Here is a 24,088-nt window from a genome sequence, read left to right on the forward strand (position 1 = left end):
CTAAGGGTTGAATTGTAGCTACAGCTGCTGGCCTACACCACAGCCACAGCAATGCAGGATCCGCGAGCCTCATCTGCGACCTACACCACAGCTCACAACAACGCAAGATCCTTAACCCACTGAGTGAGGCCAGGGATGGAACCTGCAACCTCATGGTTCCTAGTCGGATTTGTTTCTGCTGCACCACAAGGGGAACTCTGAAAAAGTCCTGTTTTTAACCTACTGAATTCCTATCTTCTGCATTCCTATGGTTTACTTTGTTTCACTTTGTCCTCTTTTTATCTGGCTGCTTCGTTTATTTTTATTCTTTTATGTTGACATAAAAATTTAGGGTTATGAAATTTTTTCGGACTATGGCTTTGGCTGCCATTCATGGGTCTGACAGGCATTAATTTCAGTATCATGAATTTTGGAAACTCTGTAATTTTATTTTGTATCTTTCCCTTGACCCAAGATTTAAGGTAGGTTTTTTTTTAATGAGTTTCCTGTTGGACGGCTCTTTTTGTTTCCTTCTACTGTTACTCACTTCTGGTTCTACAGCACCCACCGTATTATTTCCTTCTGGGGGGGCACAGGGAAGTTTCTGGGCCAGGGACTGAACCCAAAGCCACAGCTGTAACCACGCCAGATCCTTAAGCCACGGCACGGGGCTGGGGATCAAGCCCGCACCGCTCAGAGACCGCAGCACGGGACTCCTAACCCGCTGCGCCATAGCGAGAACGCCGAGAATTGTTTCTGCTTCTGGGAAATTCTTAGGCTTCCTTTAATGGCATAATATATAACCAGAGTTCACGCAGAGGCATTTAAAAGAAGGAATGACGTTCACACCCAGGGCAGAGGTCAACACACAGTCCCGAGACCTGCCTGTGTGCCCGGTTATTTTCCATAAAAGTGCGCAGCAGCAGCATCTTCAAGTGCTCAGGCTGGGTTAGCTACTTTCTTTGGCAACGGACACATTCTTTCACCAAGCATTCAGCCCCTCCCGTTTAAAACACCGAAGGACTCTGACTGACAACAGCACGTTACTCCAGGCACACAGCATGGAGACCCGCTATTCCCGCTCGGCCCAAGGCGCTCCCGAGAGGAGCAGGGCGGACCCCCGCCTTCACACGCGGAAGCCAAGATCTGAGCGGGTGCCGACACCTGACCAGGGCCTGTGGGTGAAGGCGCTGGACCCAGACCACGGCCTGTCCAAAGGGCAAGGTTATCCTTCACGTCCTGTCCAGTCTGGGGGCAGTGGGGGCCCGCAGCTTTCCAGGCTGCACCTTCAGCGCCCGTCTGTCACCTGATTCTCTGCAAGATGGCACGAGAATGGCACTGCCCAGGGGATATGGTCTAACCTGTCCCGCTCCGGGGGACGGCTACACCATCTCCCACCTCGTACCCCTTGCGGCTCGTCCACTGCACACCTGTCTACAAACCACCCTCATCTTCACCAGACAGGTGCACGGACAGAGATGAAACAAGCAGCACGAGACGGCTTCTTAGGGGGAAAGCTGCTCGGATCTTTTCTGCCCTGGGTCTGACTCCCCCAAAGCAGCCAATTTAAGTCCTTTTGGACTGTTTTCTTTTCTTTTTTCTTTTTTTGTCTTTTTGCCTTTTCTAGGGCCACTCCTGCAGCATATGGAGGCTCCCAGGTTAGAGGTCTCATCGGAGCTGTAGCTGCCGGCCTACACCACAGCCACAGCAACGCCAGATCGGAAACGCATCTGTGACCTACACCACAGCTCACGGCAACGCTGGATCCTTAACCCATTGAGTGAGGCCAGGGATCAAACCCGCAACACCATGGTTCCTAGTCAGATTCGTTAACCACTGCGCCAGGACGGGAACTCCCTTTTGGACAGTTTTCAATAATTTACCTGCAGACTTAAAGTAACTGCTAAGCCTTGATTCAGCAATTTCAGATGTATCTGCTGGCGTCCGCCGCAGTAAAGGCGGGTTTAGCGCCCACGCTGCTGCCGGCCCGTGGCTTTTGGTCGATTCAACAGTCAGTGTTCGCATTTCACGCAGATGGATCTTCACTAAGGAGTGGAGCAGTGCACGGGGCTCAGGGTCCTCACTGCAGACCCTTCCTTTTCACCTGCTTATTGTTCTAGTGCTTCCCCGGCGTCTGGCAACCCCTCCACTCCACCCTCCACCTGCTCGGACTGCCGGACAGCCCGTCAGTTCCCGTGTCCCCAGACGGCCCTGGGACCCTCGGCTCTGCCCCGGGCTGATTCTGTTGAGGCCTAATGAGCAGCCTCCACCTGGATGCCGTTCCTGGACCTCTGCTGAGGACCTCTGCTGAGGACGACCTGAACCGTCTGGTTTATTTCTGTAGCACAGCCCTTATGCCATTCCTGCCAGGCCCTAACCACCCGAGGCGCACACGGAGCCACGCCTACTGGGTCCTCACCAGCTGCGCCAGACTCAGCGGTAGGGCGAGCAGCAGGGACTCGGCAGTGTCTCTAAAGCGAGGAACGCGCCCCCGTGGCCTCCTTCCCTCAGAGGGTGCCTGGCACACCGCTCTGCCATCGCCCACCTGCGCGTGTGCGTGCGTCTCTGCCACCAGCACCCTCTCCCCCCGCCGCAGGCAGGGCGCCCCCAGCACGGCCCCTGGAGCCTTCCCCCTGAGCCACCCCTCGGCCCTCTGTGCTCCCGCCTGAGTCCGTCTCTCGGTTTGCTCTGGACGCCTCCCGGCCTGTGCCAGGTCCCGGCTCTGAGGACAAGGACCCTGAACACGGCACAGGCTGCCTCCTACCAGAGGCTGGGCAGGTGTCTGCTGGGGCACAAATGACCTGACATGAGCCCCAAGAAGAAGCAGGACGGTCCCTCACCCTGTGCTGGTCATGCCCAGGAGCCGCTGCCCCAGGAAACAAGGAGGGAACGAGCCTCCTGAGGCAGTGTTACAGATGCCCAGCCTCTTCCGAGCCTGGAACCCTGGTCACGGCCAGGTGCAGAGAAGAGCCCAGGGCGTTCTGGGCGGGAAAGGGGTCTGAGCTGGCACTTTCTGGACCATGGAACAAACCCAGCCTCCCTTCCAGGCTCCACATACCCACACTCGCGGCCCTTCTCTACAACTCCGAGACGTGTGGTGCCAAGCTGTGCTCTCTGGCTGACCAGCCCCTGCCCCACGCCCTGGACACAGCGCTGCACAGCGGTGCAGCCGGACAGTTAATCACGCGGCGCGTCAGTCTCTGGATGGCCCTGCGTGACGGGCCGATGCACCGGGAAGTCCCCTGCAGCCTGAGTCACTGCGGCCGATCACCCTGCAAAAGGGCCATCTGTCACCTCCCGGCAGCACCTGGTCCAACCTGCCGGTGTGGGGCCGAGTGGCCTGAGTGGGGCAGTGGTAGGGGACAGCTTCTCACTTCACTCTCGGCATCTGCACAACTGCCTTCCCCGGCAGACACGGACAGACGCGCACCCAGCTGCACCCAGGCCTCCTCCCGGGTGGAGGGTCTTTGAGGCCGAACCAGCGTCAGGACCGGCAGACCCAGCTCCTGGGATGTGGTGGGGGTCCCGCCCACAGGTCTCGGGGGACCTCAGGAGGCAGGATCTGAACCTGCCCCAGAGTAAAGCCTGCTCCCAGGGCTCCTGAAAAGCAGCCGCCTCACTTAACCAGGTCGGCGGCCGAGAGGTGGCCACTCTTTGCGACAGCTCTGTTGACCAAACGAAAGGACCCCTGACACTCACAGCACGTCCTCGCCAAGCGCGCTTCCGGGTAAGCCCGGGTCTTTGCAAACCGCTACCTAACGCTGTGATTTTCTTTACTTTCTGTGTTTTATAACCTTTAGTTTAGAAATTAAACAGACCATCGCTGTGATTAAATGAGTTATGAGAAGCCAGACTTCGGGCTGAGGTTTCTGCTCAACACTGTGCGACCAACAAGGCGGCCCGTGCAAGAGCCACTCCTTCCTGCTTTGCCCACGTGGGGGTGGCTGGAGGAAGGGACAGGGCAGGTAGCTCTGCGCAGGGCAGGCGGAAGGAAGGAACAGAGGCAAATCCCAGAAATGCAAAACAAAACGACTCTAATATTAAACTTGATACATCAATAAGAATAAAAATAAATTTTAAGAAATGATATTCAGGAGTTCCTGTCGTGGTGCAGTGGAAACGAATCCGACTAGGAACCGTGAGGATTCGGGTTCAATCCCTGGCCTTGCTCAGTGGGTTAAGGATCCAGCATTGCCGTGAGCTGTGGTGTAGGCTGGTGGCTACAGCTCCGATTAGACCCCTAGCCTGGGAACCTCCATATGCCGCGGGTGCAGCCCTAAAAAGACAAAAAAAAAAAAAAAAAAAAAAAAAAAAAAAAAGAATGGTATTCAGTTTTTAACAAGTCAGTGAAGGTGAACAGAGGAACAGTGTTTGCCAACAGACATAAAGCAGGTCACACAACAAAAAATCCCAGTGCATCCTGGTGATGTCCCCCCAGAGAGCAGGAGGACCGCCGGGGGCCCAGGGCACGTCCATAGCCGTGAGTGGCCTTGAGAGCCCGGGCCCCGACGCGACGTGATGGGAAGGGCACTTTCCCCCGAACCCACACGCCCAGACTAACGACGGGGAGAAGACGGACACCAGCACAGGGCCATCTGCGAGCCCCTGCCCAGCCCTCCTCCAAACTGCCGGGCCCTTCACCCCAGGAAAGGCCGAGACCCTCCCAGCCGGGAGGAGCCCCAGGCGACGGGGGGCCGGGGAGAGTGGTTCCTGGGTCGGCGGGAGGGCGTGAGGTTGGAACGGGAGACCTGGATAAAGGGTGGACTTGAGTCATGACAACGCATCAACGTCGGTTCTCCGTGGTAACGCATGCGCCACGTGAAGGTAAGAGAGGAACAGTGGGGAGACGCGGGGGATGCACGGGAAACGAGATAAAAACTGCGGGACAAGGCCACCAGGACCCAAACACGCCCCCAGCACAGGAGGTCGGCCAGGGCCAGGCCGCAGCAGCACCGCTTTTGGCCCCTGGGCTGTCGGAGGTTCCAGATGGCAGAGGAAGCTAGCTGCTCCCCCTCCAGCCGAGTTTTTGTGGGAGCTGGGAGCCCAGGGGACACAGGTGCCGGCAGAGACAGGCCCTGACGGCCGCCCTGGCCGTGGGGGCACGGAGTCAGATGCCACTGCTCTCTCAGCTGCTTTCCACGCCCACGAGGTGAGCCTTCGTGGGGCCGGGAGTGCTGGCACCAGTGGCGGCGGTGGCGCTCTGTCCCGAACCCAGAGGACCTGCAGACCAACCCCACATTTTCCCACATTCGGCGACACCCTGCCCTGGCGGCCCCTGACGGCACTGAAAATAAAACTTTATAAATAAAACTTTATTAGTGCACCTCGGCCAGGCCTGCCTGGGCTGCGTGTTAACTGCGGTGTATAAAACCTCCGTTACCTGGAACCCAGCTTCTAGAAATCTTTAACCGTCTCCCCTCTCTTTACCTTGTTAATTGGCAGAAAGACAAATGATAACAGATGACCTAAGAATTCACTACGAAGCATCCGTGCCACCCTCCGAGGGTGGACACTGGGTTTTCCCACGGCCTCGGGGGTCCCCTGGCTCTGGAGCCCTGACTGCAGCGCATGACTCCGTGTCCTGTGACCTCGGCTTCTCTCCTGCCTTCCCCTGTGTTTTCCGCACTGTTTCAAAGTGCAGATAGCACCACACTTGGCCTGGAAATTTTCCTAAGGAAAAGGACGTAGCTCACACAACCACAGAACCAGGATCCCTCTCGGGAACTTAACACTGATACAATGTTATTATCCGATATCTGGTCCATATTCAGATTTCTCCCCATTGTTCAAACAGTTTCCTTTACAGCCTTTCGTTTGATCCAGGATCCCCCCCAGAGCCTGCCTGTAGCTGTCAGGCACCAGTAGTCTTAACCCAGCACAATCTGGCCCGCCTTTTTGGTCTTTCTTAAATTGAAAACCCAGCACAGTTATTTGTAGACTTTTCCACAGTTTACATTTATTTATTTTTGGCTGCACCTGCGGAATGCCCAAGTTCCCGGGCCAGATATGGCACCCGTGCCACAGCAGCAATCCAAGCCACAGTGATGCTATCACTGGATCCTTAACCTGGTGCATCGCCAGGGAACTCCTAGAATTTGAGTTTTTTTTAACAGCTCTATTGAGAAATAAGTGATATACCAAAACCCGCACATTTAAAAACTATGTAACTATGGAGTTCCCGTCATGGCTCAGCAGGAATGAACCCGACTAGTATTCATGAGGACATGGGTTTGATTCCTGGCCTCACTCAGTGGGTTAAGGATCTGGTGTTGCTGTGAGCTGTGGTGTAGGTGGTAGATGAAGCTTGGATCTGGCGTGGCTGTGGCTGTGGCTGGCAGCTGTAGCTCTGATTTGACCCCTAGCTGGGAACTTCCATGTGCCACAAATGCAGCCCTAAAAAGCAAACAAACAAACAAAAAACCCAAAACAAAAACCAAAAAAACCAACCAGCCACCACAAAGCTAAACAATTTGATAATGTGGGCTGTGTGTTTACACCGGCCATGCCCACAATCGGGAAGTGAAGATGTGCCCTGAAAACCTTCCTCACGTCCCTTTGGCACCCTTGCTCCGACTCTGCTAACCCGCTTTCTGTGACCACAGTTCGAATTTTTTGGAATTTTCTACAAATGGAATTGCAACGTATCCTTTTACTCAGCATAACTATTTTGGGACCAGTTCCCTCGTTTTCCCTGCTGAGTATTATTCCACTGTTTGGATGAATGACCCTTTGCTTAGTCATTTACCCGCTGGACACCTGGGCCATGTCCAGGTTTTGGAAAACTACAAACAAAGCTGCTCCAGACACTGGTGTAGAGGTTTTTGTCTGACATGTGCTTTTGTTCCTCTTGGGGGAGTACTGGGTGTGGGGGAGTACTGGGTGCGGGGTGAGTACTGGGTGCGGGGTGAGTACTGGGTGCGGGGGGAGTACTGGGTGAGGGGTGAGTACTGGGTGTGGAGGAGTACTGGGTGCAGGGTGAGTACTGGGTGCGGGGTGAGTACTGGGTGCAGGGTGAGTACTGGGTGTGGGGGAGTACTGGGTGTGGGGTGAGTACTGGGTGCGGGGTGAGTACTGGGTGCGGGGTAGTACTGGGTGCGGGGTGAGTACTGGGTGCGGGGTGAGTACTGGGTGTGGGGGAGTACTGGGTGCAGGGTGAGTACTGGGTGTGGGGTGATGGACTGGAGGCCTGAGTACCACGCTTCTTAACAAAGTCAAGAACCTTCCAGAGTGGCTGTGCCATTTGCATTCCGAACACGACTTAGGAGAGTTCCAGCTCCTCAAAATCCCAGCCCACGCTGGACACTATCTGTCTTTCTCATTTCAGACCTTCTGCTAGGTGGGAGGTGGCATCTGACTGTGGTCCTAACTGTGCATTTCTCTAGCGATGATGGATGTTAAGCTGCTTTTCACGTGCTATGTCATCATCCCTCTTCTTCTTTTTTGTTTTTTTTGGTCTTTTGAGGGCTCCTCCTGCAGCATATGGAGGTTCCCAGGCTAAGGGTCCAATCAGAGCTGTAGCCGCGGGCCTGCACCACAGCCACAGCAACACCAGATCCGAGCTGTGTCTGCGACCTACACCACAGCTCACAGCAACGCCGGATCCTTCACCCATGGAGCGAGGCCAGGGATCGAACCTGCAACCTCATGGTTCCTAGATGGATTCGTTTCCACTGAGCCACCCTGGGAACTCCCTCATCACACTTCTTTAATGAAGTGTCTCTTCAAACTTTCCACCCATTTTTTTCTTTGCGAGTTTCTTTTCATACAGTTTGGAGAGTGCTTTCTATAGTCTCACGACAAGTTTTCAATGAGCTAAATGCTTTGCGAAAATTTTCCCATTTTGGGTGTAGCTAGCCACCACTTTCTGCACGTGGAGGTCCAACGGCCCAGCGCCGCGTGCCGAAGAGGCTGTCTCCACTGATCTGAAGTGTCTTGACTGCTGAAGATTAGTTGTCAGTATATGCGTGAGTCTCTTTCTGGACTTTCTGTTGTGTTCCACCGATTTTGTTGTTGTTGATTTTGATGACACTGTAAACTGCAGATTTACAAGCCTCAAAATTAGGTGGTATTAGCCCATTAACATTTTTTTCTCTCTTTTTTAAGTTATTTTGGCTATTCCAGGTTCTTTGCCTTTCTGTATAGATTGTAGAATCAGGACTCGTGATAATGGAATATCTCTCCATTTAGTAGATTTTCTCTGATTTATTTCATCAATAGTTTGTAGGTTTTTTTTGTTTGGTTTTTTGTGTCTTTTTGTCTTTAGGGCCACACTGGCGGCACATGGAGGTTCCCAGGTTAGAAGTCGAATCGGAGCTGTAGCCACTGGCCTACACCCCAGCCACAGCAACTCGGGATCTGAGCCACGTCTGCGACCTACACCACAGCTCATGGCAATGCCGGATCTTTAACCGGCTGAGCGAGGGCAGGGATCGAACCCACGTCCTCATGGATGCTAGTTGGGTTGATTAACCACTGAGCCACGACGGGAACTCCAGTTTGTAGTTTTAAGTGTACAAGTCTTACACATGTTTGCCAGGATTTATCCCTAAGTATTTCATATTTTTGAATCATTGTGAACGACTTTAATAGCTTCTATAAATTGGTTAACAGTATACATAAGAAAGGCTCATCTTGGTGTATTGATCTTATACTCCGCAATCTTGCTGAACCCACTTATTAGCTGCAGCATTTCTCTGGTGGATCAGTCAGATTCTCTCTCCACACAGAGGACTAACCGGGTGGTGGGAAAACGGAGGGCGCTGCAGTTCCGCCTTCCCGGACTAGACGGTGTGTTTCTTGCCTCACGGCGCCATCTGGAGCCCCCGGCACAACTCCGAGGGCAGATGCCCGGGCTCTGCGCCTGATCTTAACGTTCGGACTCTGATCCTGAGGCGTGGTGGTGGCTGCAGCATTTTTGTGGGCGCCTTTGTCACGCTGAGGAAGTGTCCTCATTTGCTCCTTATTGCTGTGCTGGGAGGTGGGATTTTTTTTTTTTTTAAATCAGGAACAGATTTTAGATTTTGTCAAATGCTTTCTTTCCGTCTTTCTTACTGGCTGCTTTTGCTGGGTTTTTTGGTCTTTTTTACTCTAGGACTGCACCCATGGCATGTGGAGGTTGCCAGGCTAGGGGTCGAACTGGAGCTGTAGCCACCGTCCTGCGCCACAGCCACAACAATGCAGGATCTGAGCCGAATCTTCTGTGTACATCACAGCTCATGGCAACGCCAGATACTCAACCCACCGAACGAGGCCAGGGATCCAACCCGCATCCTCACGGACACGAGTCGGGCTTGTTACCGCTGAGCCACGACGGGAACTCCTCCGTGAGCCCTGTCTCATCTGTGAAGAGCTGCAGGCTCGCCCTTCAGCAGGAGGCGAGGCCAGAGCCAAGAGGATGCGCCCCTCTGCCAGGGGCGTCCCCAGACACGCAGCCACAGATCTCACACGTGCCTGTGCACGCGGGCGCACACGCGCCCAGAGCGGGGTGAAGTCCCATCACACGCACGGTTCTCTTTCTGCTGGTCCCTGCTCTGGGCCGCCCCGCCTGTGCTGTAACCAGACCCCCAGCCCCGCCCCCACCTCGGTCCCCCCGCCCCGCCTGCCCCGCCCCCGTCTCCGGAGCTCAGCCCTCAGCTCCTGTGTCCAAGCTTCGCCCGCCATCGTCACTAGTGGATGGCGGCCCATCTGTCTCCATCTCCCAGGCCAACGGCCCCATCACCAGTGTCCCAAGTCCCTGTGCCAGGAATGCCCTGCACCGCGTCCCTCTGTCACCAACACGGCCACCCACCCCTCCTCCGACACTGGCTGGGGCTCCGTTTCTCCTCTACCTGGCCCGATGGTACCCCCTGCACCCCCACAGGGCCCTGCCTGCCCCTCCCGCCCCCTCGTCCTCCCCCACATCAATCCCCACAGCAGCCTCCTCAGAAGCCCTGCCCACCTTGGCTAACCTTATAATTTCCTTCTCACTGCAGCCAGGAATTTTATTTTATTTCTGCATTTTAAGGTCGCACCTGAGCTGCGTCTGGGACCTACACCACAGCTCACGGCAACGCTGGGTTCCTAACCCACCGAACAAGGCCAGGGATCGAACCCATGTCCCCATGGATACTAGTCGGGTTTGTGACTCGCTGAGCCACGATGGGAACTCCCGGCCAGTCAATTTATAAACCACAGCTTGGTTCTTATTTTCCTTCATTCCAAATCATTAGTAGTTTCTCAGGCCTGCTCAGTGACGTTCAAACTCTAAACCTGGAGTTAAAGTCCCCGCAGGTGCAGCCCCACCCACCTCTACATGTCCCCACACAGGTGCAGCGCCGCCCAGCAGACACCCTCACTTTTGGAAATGGCACCTTTGTGCCAGGCATGTCCCGTGGGGTGTGTGGACTCTGGCCTCACTCAGAAGGCTCTGTCCCCGCTGGACACGGAGCTGCTGAGGACAGGGATGTCCCTGTGTGACACCTGCAGCCTCCGGCCCCCCAGGACTTGGTGCAGCAGGCATGTGGATGCAGGCGGCAGTGAGAGGAGGGGCTGGGGGTGCTCACCGGGCAGGGCCGGGCCTGAGCCTTACAGCGACAGCCTGCGCCGCCGGGGGGCTATTCCCAGCGTCAGGGCGGAGGAAGAAAAAGCACGGCCACAGAGGGAGACCCTTGAGAAGGGAGGGGGGACGGGTCATCCATCACGGGAGGCGGGGCCGTGGGCGGGAGGGGCGCCGCCAGGGAGCGGGTGGGCGAGGCCACGCCCCTGGGGGAGGGGCCAGCAGCTCTCCCGTGGCGGGCAGGGCCGGGCACTACTCACGCTGTCCACGGCGAGGATCTTGGCCCAGATGAAGACAAGGAGAGGCCGCAGCTCCCTGGCCGAGCTCTGGAGCAGCTTCAGCACGTAGGGGAAGATGCCCACGGACAACGCCTGCGAGGGAGAGGGCGTGAGCCGGCGCTGGAGGGGGCACAGGGGGAGAAGCGCAGGGACAGGTGTGTCCCTGGCCGCTGGCCCTTCCCCTGGAGGCTGCCGGGTTCTCCAGGCCCCTTGCTCCCGACACCACAGCTAGTCTGGTGGCAGCTCTCCCCGCAGGACACGTGGCTCCCGGGGCCCAACGTCCTTGCCCCAGACCCACCCTGCTTGCTCTCAGCAGCAGACCTCCGGCCCCTGAAGGGCGATTCCTGCTCGGGACCACATCTGTCCCTGTCTTGCACCTGCCCGGCTTGCTCCTGCGTCCACCCTGCACTTAGGGCAGGCGGTCGGAGCCCCTGGCCTGAGATGGCCAGGCAAGGCCGGGCCAGCTGTGGGTCTGCCTGGGGCCTGGCTTTGGGTGGCAAGTCCTCCCAGAGCCCTCTGCTCAGGCAGGAATAATTCTCCAGTTTGTTGGGAGTTGCAAAGGTACCCTAAGGTGCCCCCTTCCACGTGAGGGTGGGACCTGACCCAGTGGCCACATGGCCACGGTCCCCTGACTCCTCAGATGGTCACTGGAGTTTGGAGGCCCTGCCCGGCCCTGAGGATGAGGAAGCACGCACCAGGCTCACCGCCCAGGGACCCAGGTCCAGAAATCTTCCCAGCAAGTCCAGGGCTCTCAGCCGGTGCACCTGGCTCAGCAGGACCTGGAAGTGAGAGGGAGACGTCAGTGGGAGTTCCCGACGCGGCCTGCTGGTTGCTAACCGGGTCGCAGGCGCCCCTTTCTCAACGGCTCATGTGCCATGAGGCCGTGTCTTCACCAACAGGCCAAGTACGCGCTGCAGGAAGTACCAGAACAGATGCCTTTAGGCGCATTTGCAAAAACTTCCTCCGAGGACACGGGCTGGTCCACTTCCAGATGCTGTTCTCTGCGCACAAGGTCCTGCTGGTTCTAAATGATAAGCCACACTGTACCGGGGGTGCTGCCACCTCAGTGATGGACGCGCTGTGGCTCTCACACCACATGCCCGGATACCCTGACCTCGGACCCCACCACTGCGAGCGGCAGCACCCAGCCTCACGTCTGTCAACGTGAATGCCTCATTTAAACAATCTCCCCAAATACTGCTAGGTACTTACTTTATCATCAAGTTTCTGCTGTTATAAACATGCTGTGATGAAACCCTAACGGGTGTCTCTGCGCATTTACACATTTTTCTCCAGGAAAGCTTGAGAGGTCAAACGAGGCTCAGAGCACACACAGCGGCATCAACAGAGTGCCCTCCAGCTGAACCAACCTGCCCGCCTGCACGCCACGTCTGCCCTGCGGCTCACGGGCTACGTGGCCTCGGGCAAATAACTTCTCTGAACCTTAATTTCTTTCTTTCTTTTTTTGCTTTTTTAGGGCCACACTCGTGGCATATGGCGGTCCCCAGGCTAGGGGTCGAATCTGAGCTCAAGCTGCTGGCCTGCACCACAGCCACAGCAACACGGGATCCTTAACCCACTGAGTGAGGCCAGGGATCAAACCTGCAGCCTCATGGATACTAGGCGGGTTCGTTAACCACTAAGCCATGATAGGAACTCCAGTAAAATGCCCTTTTATTTATTTATTTTTTATTTTTTTGTCTTTTTGCCTTTTCTAGGGCTGCTCCCACGGTATATGGAGGTTCCCAGGCTAGGGGTCCAATCGGAGCTGTAGCTGCCGGCCTACACCACAGCCACAGCAATGCAGGATCCAAGCCGTGTCTGCAACCTACACCACAGCTCACGGCAACGCTGGATCCTTAACCCACTGAGCAAGGCCAGGGACCGAACCCGCAACCTCATGGTTCCTAGTCAGATTCGTTAGCCACTGAGCCACGCTGGGAACTCATAAAATGCCCTTTGAATCTGAATTTCTTTGATTACAAGTGAGGCTGAATGTTTTTTATGGGGAATTGGCTATTTCTCCACCAAGCTGGTGCCTGGCTGTGTCTCACTGTGAAGGGATTCTATATAAACCACAGAGCGCGGCCTCTGCCGTGCATTCTCGCTTTTTCCTGCGTAACATCCAAGTTTTAGGCTGTCGGAGTCATTTCTACTGACTCTTCCCTCACGGAGTTTGCAGGGAGGGCACGTGGAGCCCCTGTGGCGCAGAGCCTTGCCGCTGGGGGGTGACCGGGAACAGCAGGGGCCCCTCCTGTCACCACCCGGCCCAGACCAGACACTCCACAGCCACACCGTGACAGCGAGCACACGACCAGGGGCTGCTCCCCACCCCAGGGGCCTGAAGGCTCTCCCTCCCAGCGGGCGACGTGAGGGGTTCCGGCTTCTAGGCAGAGAGAGTGGAAACAGGGGGTGGGGGGAGCCTCCAGACCCAGCTAGACCTGCACGCAAGCTAAGGGCGTCAGCTTTTCCCAAGACAAGCAGCAGGGGGGCCGGTCCCAGGTGCTGGCTGCAGGGAACGACAGGCGGGAGGCTGGATGGGTGGCTGGACTCAGTCGTGGCCGTGAGGGGAGGCGGGTCAGGGAAGGAGCTGCTGGAAGACAAGGCTTGGAACGGGGACAGGAGCAGACCAGGACAGCCAGCCGGCCGGCCCGAGGGGTCTGCACGAGGAAGCTGAGTGAGGGACCGGTGGGGCCCGGCTCCCGGGAGGCGAGTATCAGAGGAGCCGCTGGCTGCAGCCCTGGTATAAGGAGCCCCCTGTGAAGGGCTGAGCACGGGCTGGCGGGGGCAGGGGGCAGGGGAGTCACCAGGTGGGGGACAGGGGAGGTGAGAGAGGCTGGAGGCGGCAGAAGGGGATCCCAAGGGGGGCTGGCCCAGTAGCCAAGAGTGGGCGTCCCCAGAGGGCGGAGCCTAGAGCCCGAGCCCCGACCTCTTTTGAGCTGGATGATGGATGGGCATTCAGCGTTAGGAGATGGTGAGAGGTTCTCTGAGCAAGAGGCGGCTGCTCCCGGGGACAAGGCGAACGGGACCCGAGCGGAGGCCGGAGGGGTGGGGCAGCTCTGCGGCGGGGGGGCTCTCGTGGGCTGTGGAGTCACCCTGGCCGTGGGGCTGAGGTCACAAGCTCAGGACACCGCCGTTTCCTCGTCAAGAAGAACGGCGATGACCACTCGTGACCTGGGCTTCCTTTCGAGCCCGAAGGAGGTGCAGTTGGTGCAAGGTGGTCGGGCGGGAGGGGCAGCGGGACGTTACTGCCTCAGCCTCAGCGCCCGGGCACAGCCCGGCTCCACCCGTCGGCAGGGATTTCTAGCTGGTCCAGAGCCAGCAGGACCCATCACTAGGTTTGTGAGAGGAGGCGGAGTTGGTCAAAAATCCAAGACCTCACACCCACCTGAGGCTCCCAGAGCTTCTGTTTTCGGATTCCCTTTGTTATTTAAAACACCGGCAACGTGAAAAAAGCTGTTTTTCAAGTACCTAGTGGAGCGATTTGCAGTGGAAGAAAGGGCCTCAGAGCAGCCCTAGGCCACGTGCACTTTCTCCGAGCCCCGGGTGGGCGGCAGGGGCCCTGCCCTGTGACGCCTCCCTAGCAAAGACTAAACCACCAGCAGCACTACTGCACTGCCATCTCTGCTGCCGGGACGCACAGAGGAAACGCCGGGGAGAGCACCACCGCCCGCGGGGTAGGTCCTGCCTGTGCTGTGGGCACCGCTGTTTCCTTGGCAAACAAACCCCATCAATCACGAGTCCCGGGGACAACGTCACGTGTCGGTTTTTTGAAACATGGCACCTCCCTTCTGATTCCGTCTGTTGATTTAATTTTTAAAAAATTGAGGTCTAACATAAATTAAAATCACTCTAAAAAAATAAAGGACAGGCTTTGGCTTGTGTGTCTTTGTGCTCGACAACGTCCTGGGTCAGTATGCCTCGGGCCGTGGAAAGGACAGGGCGGGTAAGGGTCGCTGACCTGAACGGGTTCCCAGGATCTCTGTCTGGGGCAAAACCCAAACCACAGATAAGCCATGACGGCCACGTGGACGCCGGAACCGAAGCGCAGCTGCGAGGGTGACCGCCTCTACCTGAGCTGAGCTCCGGCTTCTGGGCTGGGCTGCCGGAGACCTGCCTCCCAATCCAGGCTCTGCAGCCCCAGGGCTGGCCCGGGGGGCCTCGCGGGCTGGGCTCTGGGGATCTGGCCGTCAGAGCCTGTGACGGGTACTAACACCCAGTTACTTTCCCGCTGCCCCCTGGGCATAATCCGGTGCTTCCAGACCCTCTGTTCTATTTGTAAATAAACCAATGCCACACAAGCAAACAAGGGTTCTTGCTGACGTCAGGGCTGGGGGAAGGTACCGACCCGAGTCCCACCGGTTGGACCCGAGGCCGTGCAGACAGCAATGCCAAGGGCAGGCAGAGCTGCCAGAGCAGGAGACCACGCGGCCAGGCCGCCCGCCCCGCTGCGGGCCCGAGACTCTTCCTTCCCATTCGTTCTCTCGGTGGGTGTTTTTAAAAGGTGAAAAAGGACATCAGGGCTGGTCAGAAAAGGCGTTATTTTTCATGCTTACGCTACGTGAGGGACTGCACATCCGCTGGCCTGAGGGGACAGTCCGTTCAAGCCCACGGTCCTCCGTTACCGCCCGCGTTGCTGGGTGGGAGCGTGCTCTCTGACGGCGGGAAAAGCTGTGGCGTCTCTACTAAAATTCTCTCCCTTCAGCAACACTTGCGGACGCATCGAGGCACGGGGATGACGTTTGGGTGTTGGGGCCCAGGTCCGTCAGGTTGGGGCTGGCGAAGCTGGGGGAATTAGAGGAAGACGCCCACACCGAGGGCAACCCCATCAAGGCAGTCTCCTCGGCACTGGGTCCAGTTTCGTGTTAAGCAGAGGTGCCCGCGCTAATGCAGGCAGGACCGAGCCGGGAGAGACCCCCAGACAGTGAGGCCCTGCGAGACGGCACAGCACCCCTCCGGGCTTCAGGAAGTCAGGGCTCAGGCCTTCTCTTTGCCCCAGGGAGTGTGGGCTGGAAATGGGACCTCAGGAAAAGCCAGGAGGGGCCCTGACAGCAGGGCTGTTGGCCAGGCTGGACCCGACACGCTTGGCATCTTGCCCTGCTGGGAAAGGAGCCGTTTCATCAATCGTGTTGTTGAAGTAGTGGGAAGGGCAGCCAGGCCGGCCATGGGGTCCTCTCCTGAAAATCCAAGGACCCCGCCATGGCTGGGGGAGAACGCCTGGGCTTCTGCCGAGTGGCCGGTTCTCTTTGTCTTGCTGTTTTGTTGCTTTGTTGTTTTGAAAGTGTGTTTGCTCATAGCTCACTTTGCAAACTCAGGATGGTCCTCAGCTCTTCTGGAAGGAACCTTAGAGCAGTACGGACAACTTCCCATCCTTCACGCGGTGTCAGAAGAGCAGCAATGGCAGAAGGAGCTCCCATGGCGGGGGGGGGCGCACACCCGCCCCCAGGCTGCGAGGCCAAGATCACTTCCTCCGTCCGCTCTGCGGTCCGGGCCCCGGCACATGGCCCTGACCCCGCTGAGACCTCCCTTCTGCCGCAGGCGAACCATCACTGCAGCCCACCATGCGGTCGGCACGGGGGAGCAGACCATGCAGGGAGGGGCCGCCCTGCTCCGGTGGGACCAGCATCAGACGTTCACCTGTTTTCCAGAGCGTCCGTGGTGGCTCAGAGGGCATATGGCCCAGTGAAGAGGTGTCCTTCCACGTGACAGGGTCGCAGTCAGCGCCCTGGGGAGAAGGCGGAGCCGCCTGGGGGAGGCCAGGCCATGGCCACTGGCAGGTGGACGCAGAGGCAAAGCCACCTAAGCAGCTTTCTGGGGGAGGGGACGGCGCCACCGGCCAGCTCTCGGAACTTTAAGAGTCCCTGTCCTAACTGGACACGGGTGTGAACGCCGCTGGCACGGTCCCCCACGACCGTCCACGGCCGACTGCACGTGCTTTCCTGGGGCTGACAGTGAGTCGTTCGGCCTTGATGTCTACACGACCGTGGTTTTAAATCTCACTGTCCTGGAGTAAAAGGGCTTTGCTGATGTCACGACCTGGTCCCCACAGCTGCCCCATAAACACACAGAACAAAAGTTCTGCGAAAACTGCCTCATCACCCCGCCTGCGGGGACCTCCGCCAGGCTGCCGACCCATCTCATCCGCCGAAACCACAGCCGAGCAAGGCCCACATGACTCACCTCGCAGCCCACTCGTGGACCTGAAGCCTGACCTGACCCCACACGGCCAGGGAGCTCGACAGCCCACCGCAACCGCAGCTGCAGCCCCCCTGGGAATAGCCTCCCACCCCTCAACGACCCACGGGGGCGGCGGGCGCCCCCCCACCGGTGTGTGTGATTTGCTGCCCCCCTTTCCTCTGGGGCTGGACTTGCACCCTGTGTCCTTTCAAAGAGAAGCGCTGTCTGCAGCACCAGGCAGGGAGGGTGGCTGACGGCCCGAGGCGGGGTCTGCCCGAGGCCAGGGTGCTGCTCAGGGCACTGGAGGGCTGGTCCCCAAGGCTGCGGGGCTGCAGCCCCCGCCCCGGGCCGACCTGGCTGGCCTGGAGAGCTCACCTGCAAAACGATGGGAAGCTGCTCAGGTGGGTTCCTGTTCTCCACGCCCATGGTGAGCCACACCTGGAAGGCGGTCAGCTGCTCGGCAAAGAAGGGGCTGTGCTGTGGGAAAGCAGAGGCTCCGTCAGAGCCGCGTCCTCGCCCAGCTCTGCCTTTTGCCTGTGCTCGGACCAGGGCGGCTTGTCTGGCAGCGCCGGCAGGCTGCGTGGACAGGCCTGGTTGGGAAAGGTTAGCTCCGGGAGCAGCCTCAACCCCGGGAAGCGGCTGCTGGCTGCGAGAGCGATGAGCTCAGCGCAGGGAAACTTGTCAGGCCGCACATTCATTCGGGAGGCCTGCGATCTCCTGCACCCCGCTCTGCTTCTCAAAGAGCGAGAGCCGAATAAAACCGCTCGTGCTTGGTCTACACCAGGTAGGCGCCCCCCCCCCCCCCCGGTCACAATGTGCAGAGGTTACTCCGAGGTGAGGTTCAAGACCCCCGAGAGGAGGCCTGCCCTGGGGGGAGGGTGAGCACTCGGGGCCCGAGCGACTTCACCCGAGGAGGTTCCCCAACAGGTGTCTGTGGCGACAGGCCTTGTGCCTGCAGAGGCGGAGCGTGAGGGGCAGAGGCCAGCGCTGTTCCCCACGGAGACCTGTCCCTTCCACAGGCTTAGGGTCACGGGGGCGAGAGCCAAGTGGAGGCCCTGCTGGCGCCCCCCAGGGCTGGGCTGGGGACCGGGGAACACGCACTGAAGACAGCGGACCCACCACAGCAACAGAGAAGCGGGTTTCCAGAGCTATCTCCACACCTAACGTCAGCCCCTGTGGGCGTGCCGTTTAAGCTCCCGGCCCATGCGTCTCTTCCCAGGGGGGCCAGGGCCAGCTCTGACCCCCCATCCGAGGGCTCTGCAGACCAGGCGGCCAGAGAAGCGACCGCCGCAGCGGGCCAGGCCGGACGCCCTGGCAGGACTCACCCGGAACGCCGTGCCTTCCTCGATGATGGTGGGCAGCTGCGAGAGACAGATGTCCACGGCCAGGTCCCAGGCTTGCCTGCGGAGAGAGCAGACGGGGCCCACACAGCATCAGTGACCGCTGGCCGCACTCTCCGGCCACTGGGCCTATGACATCGTTTCTAATTAAAAGGAGAAAAAGCTCAGGAAAAACAAAGGGACTTGTCCACTTCCTAACGCAGTTTCCGTCCCAACGTGAGGGCCCCTGGCCTGCTGCACTGACAGCAGCTGGGGCACCAGTGGCCGGACTGTGGTGCCTCCCAGAGGTGGCCCAGGCGGGGCCGGGAGGGGGGCGGCCTCGTGCGCCCACAGCCAGGACCACCCCCCAGCCCCTTCCCCGGGCATCGGCACCTGTGCCTAACGCAAACCACTGGGGACGACACGGGCCCTGCCATGTGCTGGGGAGGTGGGAGCTCGGTCTCCTCCCTGACTTCCTGCGGGCTCGGCAGCCTCACAAGACCTGCAACATGGGCCTGGGCCGACGGGCTCCAGGGTCTGGCGCTCGTGGGGTCCCCTCCCCAGGGCCTGAGACGGGCTCATGATCCCGTCTCCCGCGCAGGGTCCTGTGACCGTGGCCAGTGGCCGACATCGACAGACGCATGCAGAGGGCGGCCGTTTCCCGAGACGACATCCCGTGTTGATTCTAAAGCGGCCCCCCGTCCCTCACCTTCTCTGTGGCCACAGACCCGGGGCCGAGCCTCAAGGACAGGACGCTTCCCTCACTCTCGCTCCCCTTCCCTTTAGAAACGTGCTCCTCGTGGAAACCAAGCGACGGTCAGAGCAAGAGGTTAGTGTCTGATGGAGTTTGCGTCATGGCACAGTGGTTAACGAATCCGACTAGGAACCATAAGGTTGCGGGTTCGATCCCTGCCCTTGCTCAGTGGGTTAAGGATCTGGCGTTGCCGTGAGCTGTGGTGCAGGTCGCAGATGCGGCTCGGATCCCGTGTTGCTGTGGCCCTGGTGTAGGCCAGCGGCTACAACTCTGATTAGACACCTAGCCTGGGAACCTCCATATGCCGCAGGAGCGGCCCTAGAAAAGACAAAAAGACGAAAAAAAAAAAAAAAAAAAAAAAGAGGTTAGTGTCTGGGCTGCAGTCTCTCCTCCCAGCGCCAGTTCCTGATACCCTGGTGGCACCCAGGGTAGGTTCAGTGAGACCACCAGCCGCCCGTCCGTGCAGGAGGCGTCTTGCCATGGAGCCGTCATGAAGGATGAAAACAAGAATGAAACTGAAGACGCGTCCAGTAAAAATGTGAGATGAACAAAAGACTAGAGAGTGCTTTTCCACCGTTCAAACACGTGGAATATATTCCATTTTTCCCCAGACTGGCCCCTCTGCACATGCCCTCCCCCACCAGCCTAATTAAGAGGCAGTCAGCCGATCATCAGAAGCGCTCAAAGGAGGACGATGAACAGCTCCCCCAGCTCCGTAAGCGCCCAGACTGCAGCCAAGTGGCCACGCGGCAGGGATGCGGGAGAAACTGACTCTCTCTTAAGTCCGTTACTGCAATTAAGCTCTACAGAGATGCCTTGACCTTAATCAAATAAAAAGTTTCGACTTGAGGAGTTGAGGAAGAAGGCGCGCACCAGCCGGGGGAGGTGCCGTGGGCAGCGCCTGGGCAGCTGCAGCCGCGCCTTCTGCAAAGCAGGCCTATGCGCCCTCTTCCAGCACGGACTCCTCAAGGCCACGAGGCAGACAGCATTCTAACCCCCGACAGATGGCCCTGTGGGTCTCTGAGGGCCTGGCTGGGCTGCCCCGGACCAAGCTCCCCGGGCCCGGCTGCCCCGAGGGGCCACCATCACTGCTTCAGGCCTTCCAGGCCCTGGGTGGCCTGCTCCTGTGGAGGGAGACCTGCCCTGCCTGGCGGCTCCCAAGGGCTGCCCACCCGGGAACCGCCGGGGATGGGGGTCGGGGGAGGGCTCCCGCCTGGCTGCTGGAGCGAGGCAGAGCGGCTGCGCAGGGCAGAGGACGGCCCTCTGAGCGGGAGACGACAAGGGACCCTGCTCGAGGCCGAGGAGGACAGGGGCAGGAAGGACGAGTGACAACACCTAGGATGCAGCGGACACGGAGTGGTGAACACAGCGGCCAGCACAGTGGGGCGGCTTGAACCCTGGGCCGAGGCTGGTGAGCGGGGCCAGCGCGGGGCCTGGGTTGTTGATGTTGCACAGAAGGAAGGGGTCGGTCTGGGGACCTCGGCGTTTCCATTAGGCCCTGAGGTCACACAGGAGCCCCTGCAACAGCCAGACGGGCTCTGTGCTGAGCTTTGACTCAGCTGCATCTGCAGGGTAAAACCGCAGTGAGCCTGGAGTCTTAATTTGGGATTCCCACGCAGAAACAGTGGGAAAGCGAGTCCTGCAAGACCCTGAGCCGGGGCGGGGGCTGCTGGCACTTCCCACAGCCCCTGTGACCAGCGCTGTGGCCGCCGGGAGGGGGACCCGGGCCTCCCGCCCCCACGCGCCGAGCAGCCCGTGGGCTGCCGATGAATCACGGCCTGAAAAACGTGCCATCCAGGCGAGAGCTCGGGTTTTCAGGAAACGGGCCCGAGATGGCAGGTGCCCAAGGAGTGGGCCGGGAGGGGCGGCTTCCAAGCACGCCCGGCTCCGACCGCCCTGCTCCCGCCCTGGGCTTGAAGCACAGGTTATTACCGCCGAGAAATGCAAGGTTTCAGGACCTGCTGAAATTGAAAGGCAAGGCGAACGGCTCCCTGATGGCTTCGCATCAAAAATTAAACAGGAGCCGGGCCCTGAGCATTTCATCATTGGCGCCCCCGCCTGAAGCCAAGTGTGAACGCGTGTGACGCGGAGTTTTAACCTCAATTTCTCTGAGGCTTTGTTCCCTTCCTCCCCCTGCTGAAAATGCAGCCTCTCCATCACCACCCAGGGAACAGAGTAACTAGATGGTAAATTATTTATTCCAAATGCTCTTTCTGACTTCCCTGCTGCGGGCTCCCTGGGGACGTACAAACGTGGGTCTATTACGAGGGAGAGAGAGCTGTGGGCATTGTTGTCGGGTGTTTCATCACCGGAACGAGCTCTGCCCAAAGCCCACGGCACGCTTCCTGGGCAAGGAGCCAGGTGGTGCCCGGCGCCCCCGTGGCCTCAGACCCCAGGGGCAGCTGGCAAACCCGAGGGCGGGCGGGTGAGCGCGACCTCCGGTGCCCGGGCCTCTCGGCCCCGCCTCTGCGCCGCAGCCCGCTGCCTGTCCCCCCATCGCCACCCGCCCACCCTGCAAGGACGGGCTGGCTCTGGAGACAGTCCCAGAAGACAGGGTGTTTCGAGGCCTCCTCCTCCGGAAACGCGGGTCTTTGCAATTGTTCACCCTGAGTGTCGGGCAGGCTTTTCAAACCCTCCCCCACCTCATTCTAGATTTTGCTTTTTTCTTCCTTCCATCTTTTGGGTCACGCCCACATGTGCGGAAGTTCCTGGGCCAGGGAGCAAACCCGCAGCGCCGCAGCCACGACGCGGGGTCCTTGGCCGGCTGAGCCACCCGGGAACTCCCGTCTCCGTCCCGTCTTGGTGGAGGGAGGGACCCTGGGCCTGCGCCCCTGCCACACGGTGGCTCCTCGGCAGCGAGCACCGCCCTCCCGCTGCTGTCCTCTCGGCTCGGGAAGGGCATCTGGACGAGGCAGGTCCGAACCTGACTGCTGTCTGCGGCCTGGGGGGCCGGCCGCTGCCTCCTGACTGATTTCACAGAGAAGAGCGTTGACTCTTGGCCGGATGAGAGCTGGTGAGCTTACCGGCTCCTTCTGGGTTTCTCTGGGTTTCCAGAGTCGGGGGAAAGTGGTCACCCACATTTAAAAAAAAACCAAAAACACCATCTAAAATAAATCTGACCATGAAAAACCACCATAAAATGGTCTTTAGGGCTAATCTAAGCGAAAACTCCTTTGAAAGATTTGTCTCGGCTTCTCCCACGGATGGATGCGATTGAGACACACCCCTCCGCCACCGCCCGCGCTTCACAGGCTGCTCGCGTTAGGAAAGCAGGGGAGCGGGGGAAGGGCACTGCCTTCGATGCGACGTCTGGACTCAGGGCAGTTGCCAGCGTGACTGTCGCTGCCACCGTTAGCAGCGGCGGACCGAGCAGCAGTCCAGTTCTGAAGGAAACACAACCAACACAGGATCCCACCCGTGTGCATTTGGGGAAAGCGTGAAAATTAACTGGCTGGGAGCCCAACAATTCTAGTTCTCTGGGGCCATCCTGGACACACCTGGTGAATTCAGAGGGCACTTTTTTCCTCGACGCCAATCCCCGCAGGGTCAGAAACCCGTCCGTGGCTCCTCCCCGGGTCACAGAGCTGGAGGGCCTCTGGGGGCGCTGCTCCCGCTCAGCCTTGAGGGACCCGGAGGCGCCCGCACGTCTGCAAGGGACGACCTGGCTCCCCTGTTACCACCACCCAGGCCCCTTGCGTCCCACTTGGCTCAGGGAACGCCGTCGCACTGGGACTCTGGCGGAAGCGGGAAAACCACGCTCCTCCGAGACCCTGCGGCCGGTGCGGCGAGAGGCACTTACCACATGGCGTGCATGTAAGTGGGCGGCAGGCGCGGGCTGCTCACGGGGGTGCAGTTATACGACCTCATGATCCTTTCCGCTAAGAGGAAATTTCGAAACAGACTAGCCACCAGCAGGTCCTGTCTGAAGAGCTTTTGGAAGAGATCTGAGGGCAGATAAAGGATAAAAAGGCATCTTCAGGGATTCACGTCCAGCATTTGAAGCCAAACACACAGATAACTTTCATCAAAAATTGCCCCTGGTGCTCCTGTCGTGACGCAGTGGTAACGAATCCGACTAGGAACCATGAGGTCGCAGGTTCGATCCCTGGCCTCGCTCCGTGGGTTAAGGATCCAGTGTTGCTGTGACCTGTGGTGTGGGTCGCAGACACGGCTCGGATCCCGCATTGCTGTGGCTGTGGTGTAGACCAGCAGCTATAGCGCTGATGTGACCCCTGGCCTGGGAGCCTCCAGATGCCGCCGATGTGGCCGTAAAAAGAAAAAAAAAAAAAAAATCACTCCAAGTATCACCGCTAAGGTGCACATTTCCTGCTGGCAGGACCTGCGTCACATCCACAACACGAACAGATACCCCGGGCCGACCGGCAGCAAACACACACACACCTCCTGCAGCAGTAACTCTGGTTCTGGGACACACGCTGCCGCAAGGACTGAGACGCGCGCGCGCGCCCCGGGTCTGCCCAAAACACCAAGGGCTTCTCCGAGCCCCCCTCGCTCGCGCTCCAGCGGCCCCAGGCCCCGCCCGCCCCTGCAGCCCCCGCTGCCCTGCCCCGCTGACGGCCGCCAGCCGCCGCCGGCCTCACCCCGAGGCAGCACGTTCCAGGCGATGGTGTCGGTGATGGCTGTGAAGATCCAGTTGAGCTCCCCCAGAGGCGTCCGCCGGTCGTTGAGCCGCCCGGGAATCCTGGGAAACACCGGACAGTCGCAGCCACAGACACGGGAACAGAGGGAGGGCCGGAGGGGAGACGGGCCAGGGGACAGGAACGTCAGATGGGGGCCACGCCAGGGGGACCGCCCTGCCTCCCCACGGCCTTCAGACTCTGTGCTTCTGAGCCCACGTCTCAGCGTTCAGCCTCCACTTCACGCCCGGCCCTCGTCCCCGACACAGAGGCGGCCCCCGGGCGTCCACGTGAGAGCGGGCACGGGGCTCTGCCCAGCCGGAGGGGGGGGGTCCCTGCCCGGGGCCTCACCCTGGTCCAGACACTCCTATTCGGGAGCACACAGGTCACCTCCGAAGCTGGGGGCAAAG

The 24,088-nt window shown here is 59.1% G+C and overlaps 1 protein-coding gene across 48 annotated transcripts in view; it reads right to left on the reverse strand.

Moving 5' to 3' along the window:
* Positions 1–24,088, reverse strand: part of RPTOR (regulatory associated protein of MTOR complex 1) — a 309,620-nt gene that overhangs the window by 51,253 nt on the left and 234,279 nt on the right. For all 48 annotated transcript variants that reach the window (XR_014820511.1, XM_084983236.1, XM_084983251.1 and 45 more), the window contains 6 exons: positions 23,643–23,743; positions 22,841–22,985; positions 18,294–18,369; positions 17,344–17,445; positions 11,487–11,570; positions 10,774–10,884 (listed from right to left, as the gene is read on the reverse strand). Coding sequence is in view for 47 of the 48 variants with exons in the window: in XM_084983236.1 (XP_084839362.1) it covers positions 10,774–10,884; positions 11,487–11,570; positions 17,344–17,445; positions 18,294–18,369; positions 22,841–22,985; positions 23,643–23,743 (619 nt within the window). In the remaining variant the exon portion in view is untranslated. The remainder of the gene's footprint in view (positions 1–10,773; positions 10,885–11,486; positions 11,571–17,343; positions 17,446–18,293; positions 18,370–22,840; positions 22,986–23,642; positions 23,744–24,088) is intronic.

The sequence above is a fragment of the Sus scrofa genome, chromosome 12 (assembly GCF_054392235.1).
Source record: "Sus scrofa isolate SSC_HxYL_T2T_F1_AM1 chromosome 12, Sscrofa_HxYL_maternal_Yorkshire_Landrace_v2.0, whole genome shotgun sequence".
Taxonomy (NCBI): domain Eukaryota; kingdom Metazoa; phylum Chordata; class Mammalia; order Artiodactyla; family Suidae; genus Sus; species Sus scrofa.